This window comes from Lepus europaeus, chromosome 20, assembly GCF_033115175.1.
Source record: "Lepus europaeus isolate LE1 chromosome 20, mLepTim1.pri, whole genome shotgun sequence".
In the NCBI taxonomy this organism is placed as follows: domain Eukaryota; kingdom Metazoa; phylum Chordata; class Mammalia; order Lagomorpha; family Leporidae; genus Lepus; species Lepus europaeus.
This window is the reverse complement of record NC_084846.1, coordinates 63906231-63916568: the sequence shown is the minus strand read 5'-3', so window position 1 is coordinate 63916568 and position 10338 is coordinate 63906231. Positions and strand designations below refer to the sequence as shown.

At 64.5% G+C, this 10338-nt stretch overlaps 1 protein-coding gene across 1 annotated transcript; it reads left to right on the top strand.

Annotated features, from left to right (window-relative positions):
• Positions 1 to 2469: 2469 nt before the first annotated feature.
• Positions 2470 to 9582, top strand: IGFBP3 (insulin like growth factor binding protein 3). The gene is made up of 5 exons (XM_062178278.1): positions 2470 to 2973; positions 5634 to 5860; positions 6124 to 6243; positions 7694 to 7834; positions 8630 to 9582. Exons 1-4 carry the CDS (start codon positions 2565 to 2567, stop codon positions 7817 to 7819), a joined length of 882 nt encoding a protein of 293 aa, XP_062034262.1. The 5' UTR covers positions 2470 to 2564; the 3' UTR covers positions 7820 to 7834; positions 8630 to 9582.
• Positions 9583 to 10338: the final 756 nt, after the last annotated feature.

Sequence of the window (10338 nt, the reverse complement as noted above, 5' to 3'; positions counted from 1 at the left end):
GTTTCTAAAGCATTGCCAGCGCAGAGTTCAGAGCTCGGGACTGCCCCACAGGCAGGCTGGGGCAGGGAAATGCACGCCCCTCCCCTCAGAGCCCAGGGAATCCACCTCCATCAGAGCCCCCCAGTGCAGACATGGAAGCTTTCTGCTGAGTGCCACCGAGCCCTGGAAATCGGGTCCCCATCGTCACGGGGCGCTGGGAGTGTGGCCCTGTGTGTTCTGAGTGCAGCGGTGCTGGGTGCTCGGTGAGCCTGCACCCAGGGGACCCAGGAGGCCCGGGCAGCCTGCCCTCTGGGCCCGAGCAGAGGGGAGGCACAGGCCATCAGCACGCGGCGAAGGGTGCCCGCCAGCGGTGGCGCGGCCTCAAAGAAGTGAGTGGCTTACGGCCTCTGAGCCCAGGGGTCACGAGGCATGGCACAGCGCTGGGCGGCGCTCCAAGCCGCTGCAGAACGCCCCTCTGTGTGTGAACAGCACACCCTGGAACGAAGCCTGACCCCACCCACGTCCTCCTGCAGCCACGCATCCCGGGGGCTTCTCCCTGCGGTTCCGGCCAGTGACAGTGGCCAAGTGTGAAACACAGCGCGGCCCCGGCGAGCCCAGGCAGTACAGGCCCTGAGTCCCGCAAAGCTTGGCTAGGGAGAAGCAGCCGCGGCCAAGGTGCAGGGTGAGCGGCTTTGGCGTTGTCTCCAGCGCCCTCTGGGAGTTCCACACGGAACAACCAGCGCCTGCCGCCCACACCGCAAGGCCAGGCCAGGGCTCAGGCAAGGGGCACAGAGGGGAGCCTGGGTGTGGGTGGGTGTGTCTCCTCCAGGGCTGCACAGTCAGCGCGGGGGCAAAAGGGCCCCAGCGCGCAGCGACCACCGAGCTCCGCAAGAGGAAGCCCTGGGAATGCCGGGTCCTGTGACGCACGGCCCCGGCCCTGACCTCGTGCCCAAGGTCCCTGCGGCTATTTTAGGAGCAAGTGTACTCTGAGGGATGTTTTGTTTCCTTTCGTGTCCAGCGGCACCAGAGACCCTATTCTGGGGTGTCCACAAGATACTGCCCAGCTCCAAGGAGCAGGCGGGGCACAGGAGGCCAGAGACCGGCCGGCACCGCGGGGCTCCGGGCAGCTGCGCCCCGCGCGCACGCGAGCTGTGGCGCCCGGGACGGAGGCCAGAAGCGCCGCACTCCCTGGCTTCGGTTTCTTCCCCCTTTGCAGCGGCCCAAGCACTGTCATTTTTTTCCTTATTTACTTGCTATGAGTAAGAAATGGGGAAGCTAAACTGGTGTTTCCCGTTTTCAACGGGGGAGGGGGTGCGTATTTACGCTCCTGGAAAGGGGATAAACCCTGCGTGTGTAGACGCACGAGACCGCGGGGAAGGAGACGGGTGCGGAAGAGGGGCGCAGGGCCAGGCAACTGCCCCCTCCCAGGGCGAGCGTCTCCCCCCGCGGGGGTCTCTCTGGCTCCCGCCAAGCATCTCAGCCGGCCACTCTGGAACAGGGCCACTGGCGAGCCAATCCTGGGTCACTAGCGCCCTCTATCGGTCACTCAGGGAAGGGCGCGCCACGTCGGGGACTCGCGTGCCCGAGGAGCCACGGGGAACTCAGGACTCGACTCCCGAAGGAGGCCCGGGGCGAGGGGGACGCGGAGCAGCGAGAAGCCCGCCTCCGCCCCAGCGCACCACGGAGCGTGCAGTGACCGGTTACAAAGTGACCTTCAGAACCCTCAGGGCACGTTCCCCGTGCCCGGGCGAGCTGGTCAGTGGCGCTCGGCAGTGCCCGCGGTGTGGCTCCGTCGCGCTTTCTCGTGGGTGTGAATCGCTGGAAACGTGTTCCAAAAACACGACGCCCCGCCCTGCTAACGGGAACCCGCCCTGAAGGAGCAAGGGTCTCGCAGGTGCCAGAGGCCGGCCTGCACAGGGCGCATTAGAAGGTCCCGGGGCTGTGCCCCCAACCCAGGGGCGCTGGGCTCCGCGAAACCCCAATGCGCGCGCACGGCCGTCCTCCCGCCTGCAGGTCTCGCGGCTTGCCCTGCCCGAGGAACTACATTTTAGAAAGCCCCGCAAGCAGACACCAAGGAGGGGCGGGGCGGGCCGCTTTCCCGGTCCCAATCCGCCTCGGGGCGACCTCGCGGGAGGCGCGGCGGGGAGAGGGGGCGGCTGCGCAGGCCAGGTCGGGGCGCCCAGTCGGCGGGGTGGCCCGCGGCGGAGAGGTAGCCAGGGGCACAGCCGTTCTCAAACACCGCAGCGCGGCTAGGACGCTCGGCGTGCGCGCGGGGAGCAGGTGTCCTGGCGGCCGCGCGCCGCGCGCCCCCGCGCTCGGCCCACGCGGCACAGGGAGAGGCGCGGGCCCCGAGCCATGCGGCACCGGCCCGCCCCCCTCCTGGGCGCGCCGTTCCGGGGCGTGTCCTCGGCCACTCGGCTTGTATATAGCGGCCGGCGCGGCCCGGCAGCCCAGACGCGAGCGCGGCCACTCAGCGCGGAGAGCCGGCCGTGGCCTTCCCTGGTCTCGCAGCTCCGCACCGTGTGCCGTCGCCCCGTCCCCGTGCGCCCCGGCCGGCCGAGCAGCGGGCCCTCGCGGCGGGCGCCATGCAGCGGGCGCGCCCCGCGCTCTGGGCCGCGGTGCTGACCGCGTTGGCGCTGCTCCGCGGGCCGCCGGTGGCGCGGGCCGGCGCCGGTTCCGTGGGCACCGGCCCCGTGGTGCGCTGCGAGCCGTGCGACGCGCGTGCGCTGGCCCAGTGCGCGCCTCCGCCCACCTCGCCCCCGTGCGCCGAGCTGGTGCGCGAGCCGGGCTGCGGCTGCTGCCTGACGTGCGCGCTGCTCGAGGGCCAGCCGTGCGGCGTCTACACCGAGCGCTGCGGCTCCGGCCTCCTGTGCCGGCCGCAGCCTGGCGAAGTGCGTCCGCTGCAGGCGCTGCTGCAAGGCCGCGGGTCCTGCGTGAACGCCAGCGCCGCCGGCCGCCTGCGAGCCTACCTGCTGCCGGCGCCGTCCGCGCCAGGTGAGCCGCCCGCGCCAGGTGCGCCACCCGGGCCGCGCCTGGACTGGGTGCGGGGGTGCTGCCGCGGGAAATTCCGTCCTCTTCTTCGCCCTGAGGATTGGGGCTGGGAAACTGAGGCCCGGAGAGGCGGGGGCGCCCCGCACGGACCCCCGGCGGCTGTCCGTCGCGCGCTCCGTTCCGCGAGTGAGAATGTCCGTGGGTTGCAAAGCGCGTTCAGTGAAACGGGCAGGCGGTTTCGGGGCTGGGGTAGCGGGGACCGAGGGACCCTGCACACGGGAGGTGCCCCCGAGCCTGGCGCGGGGCCGCGGTGTGGAGCGGGCTCCGCACGGTGAGCCGCGGGCGCGTCCCCGACCTGGGGATGCTTGAGGGTGGGGCCGGGGCGGAGGTAGGCGCGGCGCTGGAAGGGGCTCTAGTCTCTGAGAACAGGAACATTTGCGCGACCTGTGCTTTGCGAAGCAGGGTCCCGCCCCGGAGTGCGATTTGGGTCTTGGTGTCTGCGCGCCTGCAAACCTTGAGGTTCACAAAGGGGTGAGCAGCCGCGGGCAGCACAGGGCGTGGCTCGGAACCCCGCTTGCCCCGGTGCTGCCTCACCTGTGTCGCCCAGCCCTGCGCTTGTGCGCACCGCAGAGCGTGCCCCGGGGGCGCCAGAGATTGCAATGACAGGAAGGCGAACTGGAATCCGTCCTGGGACTGCTGCCCTTCTGCACCGGGTGGGCGGCTCCGCAAATGGCAAAGTGGGGGCGCTGGGCGCTCCCCCACCCAGGCCAGCCCCTCTCCAGCAGGGACCCGTCGGCCGGCTCCTTGTGTCCCTGGTGGGCAAGCCCCTCAGGGCCACGAGTTCGTAGCCTCACTTGATGGACTGAGCTCCCGCCCTGGGGTGGGAGGGGGCTTCTCCCCACCCTGGTCCCAGCCCCAGTAACTACTGGGTGGCAGCGGGCAAACCCGTCCAGGGCTGGCGGAGGCTGCTTCCTGCCGGAGCAAGGCCGGCTGTCTGCATCCCCGAGAAACCCCAGGTACCATGTGGGCACTTTACTGCCTTCAGAAAGGGGTCTCGGAAGTGCTGGTAGACCGTGCTGTTTCTAACCGGCTTTAGTAGCTCCACCGTGTAGGCTGAGGTGGGTTTTCATAAGAGAATGTACAAAGATCCAACTGATTTCTAACCAAAGAAGTTTAAAAAAAAAATTACTCGGGGCTCTTGGGACCTGTGTTTATTTACATATTCTTGGCATCTGCTTTGTCCCAGTACTTCCTCAAAAAAGAAAAGAAATTCAAAAGTTGGAACCAAATCCAGTCCATTACAGACCCGCTCTGGTGCCGCACCAGACCGTGGGAACTTCTGCTTCCCGAGGCGCAAGGGTGCTGGGGACCTCAGGGGCTGTGTTGCCAGTGAGGAGCCGGGGCCCAGAGAGACAGGGACCCCTGGGTGAGTCTCGGTGGGTGCTGCTGGGAGAGCCCAGAGGCCTGCAGCCCCCTGGGAACCAGGCGTTCAATCCTTATGGCCTGCAGCCAGGGCCACGCCGGTCCCCCCACGGGCAGGCTGCCACGCGCCTGCTGTGTTCCCAGGAGGCAGGAACAGTTCCACTGGACAGTCACCCACAGGCTGGAGCTGACACCCTCTGAGGTCGGAGGGGTGGGGTGCACCCGCCCCGGGGACATCTCCCCTGGATGTGGCCCTTGATGCCCTGGAGACCCCACAGCCGCCACGGCTTCCCCCCGGGAAGAGGAATGCAGTGGCCCCAGATCTGGGGGTGCGCTGAAGGCCTCAGGTGAACCGTGACCCGGCCTGCATCTGGGTCAAGCGCGGACTTTGCAGGAGAAGGGGGCCTGCTGGAGGGGGCGTTCTGCGCTCCAGGGAGCAAGCAGGCTCGGTGGGCGTCCTGTGGCTGCGTCCTGGCAAGCTGGCCCAGCAGGGGCGGAGCCTGTGTGTGCCCAGTTTCAGAGCCGAGCCACCGGCACTGCTGCAGTTCTGGGCCGCACGGCGGGGAGAAGTGGGTGATGGTCCCACTAGCAGGAGGGCACAGTCGCACCCAGAGCCTGCGGCGGTGCACGGCGGGCGAGCAGGACCTCCTCCCAGCCCCGGGGCGCAGCACACGCCGGCTGCCTGAGGCTCTCTGGCCGCTCCATGGCCTTCCGTGGCTCTCGGCCGCCACCTGCTGGGGGAAGCGTTAGTGGCAGCTGCACAGGGCTGGTGGCTGGGTGGAGGCCACCCTGCGAGTTGTATGGAGTTGTGCCAGTGTCCTGGCTTAACACCACAAGAACTGTGCTAAATTTTCAAACCATGCGATCTCCAGTTGAATACAAAGAGCAGAACGGAGGGAAACATCTGTCCACCTGAAATGAGATGTGGTTTTTATTTTTTAATATGTGACACATCACGACCGTACACATTCTGGGGGTGCGGTGTGTGCAGCATTTCATGACCGGATGGGGTCCCCGGCACCTCTGTGGCCTCGGCCGCTTACCACTTCTTTGTGCTGGGAACACGCACCACTCCCCCTCCTGGCTATTTGGAGATATTGCGGGAGCTGCCTTCAACCGTGGTTGTCCAGAGGGTGACAAGCTGTTCCCCCCCCCGCCCCCCCAAATCGAGGTGGTCCTCAACCCCATCTGGGGCTGTCGGTCAGCCACGCCCTGCCTCAGTCTCCCTCTCCTGCTTCCAGGGAACACCAGTGAGTCAGAGGAGGAGCATGGCACGGGGGCCGTGGAGGGCCAGACCATGCCCAGCACGCACCGGGTGCCCGACTCCAAGTTCCACCCCCTGCACGGCAAGATGGACGCCATCAAGAAGGGCCAGGCCAAGGACAGCCAGCGCTACAAGGTCGACTACGAGTCACAGAGCACGGACACCCAGAACTTCTCCTCCGAGTCCAAGCGGGAGATGGAATACGTGAGCGCTTCTCCTCTGGTCCCAGTTGTCCAGGGGGTCTGGGGGAAGTGTGGGCAGCCTCTGCCCTGCGTGCCCCCCACCTTGCAGCCGGAACTGAGCCTGGGGGCTCTGAGGGGCCGGAGCTGCAGCAGGGGAAGAGCGGAGCACCTGTGGGTGCACACCACGCCCCCCCCCCGGCACTGGGGCTCTCTGAGGCCTGGGGTGGGGGAGGGCACGCGGGCCAGGGTGGTGGCGTGACCGTGCCGGGCTGCCTCTGTCCCCAGGGCCCCTGCCGGCGTGAGATGGAGGACACCTTGAACCACCTCAAGTTCCTCAACGTGCTGAGCCCCCGCGGCGTGCACATCCCCAACTGTGACAAGAAGGGCTTCTACAAGAAGAAGCAGGTGAGCGGCCTGGGGCGGCTGGCGCCCGGCACCCGGACGTCGCCCTGAGCACCGCGTGCTGGAGCGAGGACCCCGGGACCAGCCACTGTGGCGCGAGGTGCCCTTGAGCGCCAGGCCCCGCCCCATGCCTTCCTGCCGCCAGGAGCTGTGGCTGCAGTGCCCTGCGCCTAGCAGCGGATGGGCGCACATCCTAAGGGCGGCACCGCGACTTCCCCACCCGGCAACTCAGCAGCCCAGCCGCTGGAACCAGCCCTCCGCCCCCTTCCTGTGCTCCACACGAGAGGCTGCTCACTGCCGGCTCCTCCGCTCATACCTGGTGTGTGTTTTACACCGTCGGGAGCCAGGCCGACCACGGGGCTGCAGACCCAGACCTGCTATGGGCGACCGCTGCACGGGGCGCCCCAGCCTTCCCCCGGCTCCTTGGCATGTGTGTGTGCACATGCATGTGTGTGCTCATGTATGTGCCTGCTTGCATGTGTACATGTATGTGTATGTAGACTGTGTGTTTGTACTTGCATGTAAAGATATGTGTTTATGTATGTGTGTATATGTGTGTGTATGTGTACATGTATGTGTATGTAGACTGTATGTTTGTACTTGCATGTAAAGATATGTTTATGTATGTATGTGTGTATATGTGTGTGTTTGTGTGCACGTGTATATGTTCATGTGTGTGCATGTGTGTGCGTGTATAATTATATGTGACTGTGACTGTATGTATTGTGTGTTTAGGTGTGTGTGTAAGTATATGGCTGTGTATGTGGGTGTGTGTTTAGGTGTGTATGTGTGACTGTGTGTGTGTAGGTGTGTGTATAAATGTATGGCTGTGTATGAGGTGTGTGTTTAGATGTGTGACTGTGTGTGTGTTTAGGTGTGTGTATAGGTTATGGCTGTGTTTAGGTGTGTGTAGGTGTGTCACTGTATGTGTGACTGTGTGTGTGTGGGTGTGTGTATAGGTGTATGGCTGTGTTTAGGTGTGTCACTGTGTGTGTAGGTGTGTGTGTGCACCTGTATCAGTGTGCCCCTCTGGCTTCAGGGTGGGAGAACTGTGGGGTCCTCTGACTGCACAGCCCACGCCACGCGGCCTGGCGTCTTCACCACACTCTGGCCACGCTGCAGTGTCTGCTGCGGCCCACGCGGAGCCCAGGCTGCCTTGGGCTCTAACTCACACCCACTGCCCCTCTGCAAACTCCTGCTCAGAAGGCACCGTGCGGCAGCCCGGGCCGGCTTCAGAGGCCAGCACGAGGGCTCCGGTGGACACAGCGTCCTTCCCCCGCCCCGCCCCGCCCCCACTTGACAAGAGTCCAAGGAAATGATCCCCGCGTGCACACAGTGGGCCTGCAGGTCCCACATACACACACACGTTCGACCACGGCTCCGTCTCAGGCCCTGGTTGCCAGCGGACCCAGCCCCCGAGGCTCACGGCTCCGTCCCCATCTCTGTCCCTCAGTGCCGCCCCTCCAAGGGCAGAAAGCGGGGCTTCTGCTGGTGCGTGGACAAGTACGGGCAGCCCCTCCCGGGCTACAACACCAAGGGCAAGGACGAGGTGCACTGTCTGGGCCTGCAGAGCCAGTAGCCGCCACGCAGCCACGTAAGCCCGGGGCGGGTGGGAGCTCCTCCTCCGGGCAGCAGTGGGGGCGAGGATTGCTTGGGGCTGGGGAGCAGCAGCCAGGCAGCAGGGAGGGGAGCCGGTGGGAGGGAGGCCTCTGGCCGGCGCAGAAAGAAAGCCCCGCGCGCACCACAGCCCAGGCACATCGCAGCCCAGGCACGCACCGCGGCCCAGGCACACCACGGCCCAGGCACACCACGGCCCAGGCACACCACGGCCCAGGCACACACCACGGCCCAGGCACACCACAGCCCAGCCGAGGCCAGGGTGGCTCTGAAGCTTCGTTTCCAGCATGGCTGCATTCGAACCCCTGGTTCCTAAGTTAAATTCCAAGTTAGAGACGTGGCCCTTTTTTCCTGTGATATAGGTTACGAATATTTTCCTAGACTGTGGTTAACGTGATTGTAGTAGAGTTCACGTACGTCTCGGGCAACACTGGCGCTTTGAGCTATAATTTTAAAGAATGCTGTGCTAGTCAGTGTTCTTTTGCACTTAAACGTGAGGGAGTCTGGGGGCAAGACGGATACCTGCCTTTCCCTTCAGCTTCGCGAGATGAATTTGATAAGCAGAAGAAACTTGTATGGATTAGAATGTTTTATCTTGCAAGTTGGAAAAAAAAAAAGTTAGCTCTACCTTCCGGTAGCTTGATTGACAGTGAGCGCCGCGGGCCTCCCCCAGAGCTCCCGCTCTGCTGGAAGTGCAGGTGGAGACCCCTGGCGGCGAGCAGGGCGGAGCCCCCGCCGGGTTTGTCTCCAGGTCCCTGTCTTCTCCGTTTAGTTCTCCTGGAGCTCCAATCCGCCTTACTTTGCACAAGAGACTGCCAGGGCCACGGCCTCCGCTCGGATCTCTCTGTGGTGAACTGATTTTCCTCAAACCAAAGTTCAAAAGTTCTGGAAGCACCTGTGGTTCCGGAGATGCCCACCAGGGCACCTCCCCGCCCCAGAGCCCCACACCCCGCCGGTCCCCTCCCCACGGAGCCCGCCCCACTGTGCGCTTCCCTCCGCCCCGAAGGCCCCGACCGCTGTGCTGCCCGGCACAGAGCACACTTCATACCACCCTCCACGATCCCGATCCGTAGGGAGCCCCTGAACCCCAGTCATCTGGAGACCCCTGGGGGGCCGCCGAGCTCCCAGTGGGAGAGGTCAGATGTAGTCTGACTGTTCAAACAGAAACGACCCCCCGGGAATTCACCGGGCAGCTCCGGGGGCCGCGGGCGGGAGGGGCAGGTGGCAGCCAGCGCCAGCCTCCCTGTCCAGGTGCCCCCGTGACGACGCCATTCTTCAGATGCCTGTAGAGAACAGCCTTTGCCACGCACCGGCTCCTGGGACAGGTCTGTGTCTGAGGATCAGCTCCGGGAAGAGCAAGACGCCTGCGTCCCCATCACTCACCTATCTAACCGGGCCGGAGGGGTGGCTCACCGGCGGCTGGGCAGCGGGGGCCGCTCTCGCCCTTTTCTTTGTAATTCACACATGTAAGCAGAGAAGCCACGCTCCTGATTCACTGTTCACATTGTATGCAACGTAGCCCGAGTATAACCGGATCTGTGCTAGCCATTCCTAGGTGAGACGCTGGAGAAGCTGCGTGCCCGGCCGGCTCTCCCGGCACCCTGCCTGCCTGCTGGCTTCTCTTTATTTTTTTAATTAAGTTTTCGGGGGAAAAAGTATTTTTGAAAAGTTCATCTTGCAGTGTATTTATAAATAGTAAATAAAGTTTTTACCATTACAACCGAAGCCTGCTTTCGCCTTCTTCCTTATGGCCCCCGTGTTTTGTGTCTCTGAGGGGGTAGAATGTTCTAGACCGAGTTGCAAACTTCATAAGCTCAGGCAGGCTCCCCTGCCCGATTCTCAGCGAAAGACCCGGAACCAGGCAGGAAATCCCACCCTGGGGGCTGTGTGTGGGCTCCACTCCCCTGGCACTGTGGGGCAGGGCAACAGGATAGCAGGTGTGTCTCCCCAGCCATCGTCCTCACCTGTGGGCTTGCTCCCCGACTTGTCCCATCTGACACCCAGAGCAGGGACGGTCACACCAGAGGGGACGGTCACTCCCCCAGCCAGCCTACATCCTGCCCTCCGGGAGTGGACAGGCAGCCCCCTGGAGCCCATGCTTGTGATGCTGGGGACTGGAGGGAGACGGTGAGCAGAGCAAGCTCACTGGGTGGAGGTGAGGGGCGGTGGGGACCCCCAGGAGCCCAGACAGGAACCCAGCAGGCCCTGTGCAGCCACCACCCTGCTCTGTGAGCCCACGGTGTCTCCTTCCTGCCCTGACCTCGGGGTCCAGGAGAGAGGCCTCGGGTGTGACTGCACGTGTTCCGGGATGACACTGCCATTTGGCTCGCTGGGCTCAGGAAACTGGACTGGGCTCAGGAAAGTGGACTGGCCCTCCCCGACGTGTGTGGGTCTCACAACCTGCAGAGGGGCCGCAGAGAGAACAAAGTCACAGCTTTCTCCCGCCTCCTACAGCCCTCACCTTCTCTGCCCGGGGATCAA

What these genes read in the sequence shown, in the direction of transcription:
- IGFBP3 (XM_062178278.1), top strand. Translation starts at nt 2,565, where the DNA reads ATGCAGCGGGCGCGCCCCGCGCTCTGGGCCGCGGTGCTGACCGCGTTG. An exon ending in GCCGGCGCCGTCCGCGCCAG is followed by an intron (nt 2,974 to 5,633) that starts GTGAGCCGCCCG and finishes TCCTGCTTCCAG; the next exon opens with GGAACACCAGTGAGTCAGAG. An exon ending in CCAAGCGGGAGATGGAATAC is followed by an intron (nt 5,861 to 6,123) that starts GTGAGCGCTTCT and finishes CTCTGTCCCCAG; the next exon opens with GGCCCCTGCCGGCGTGAGAT.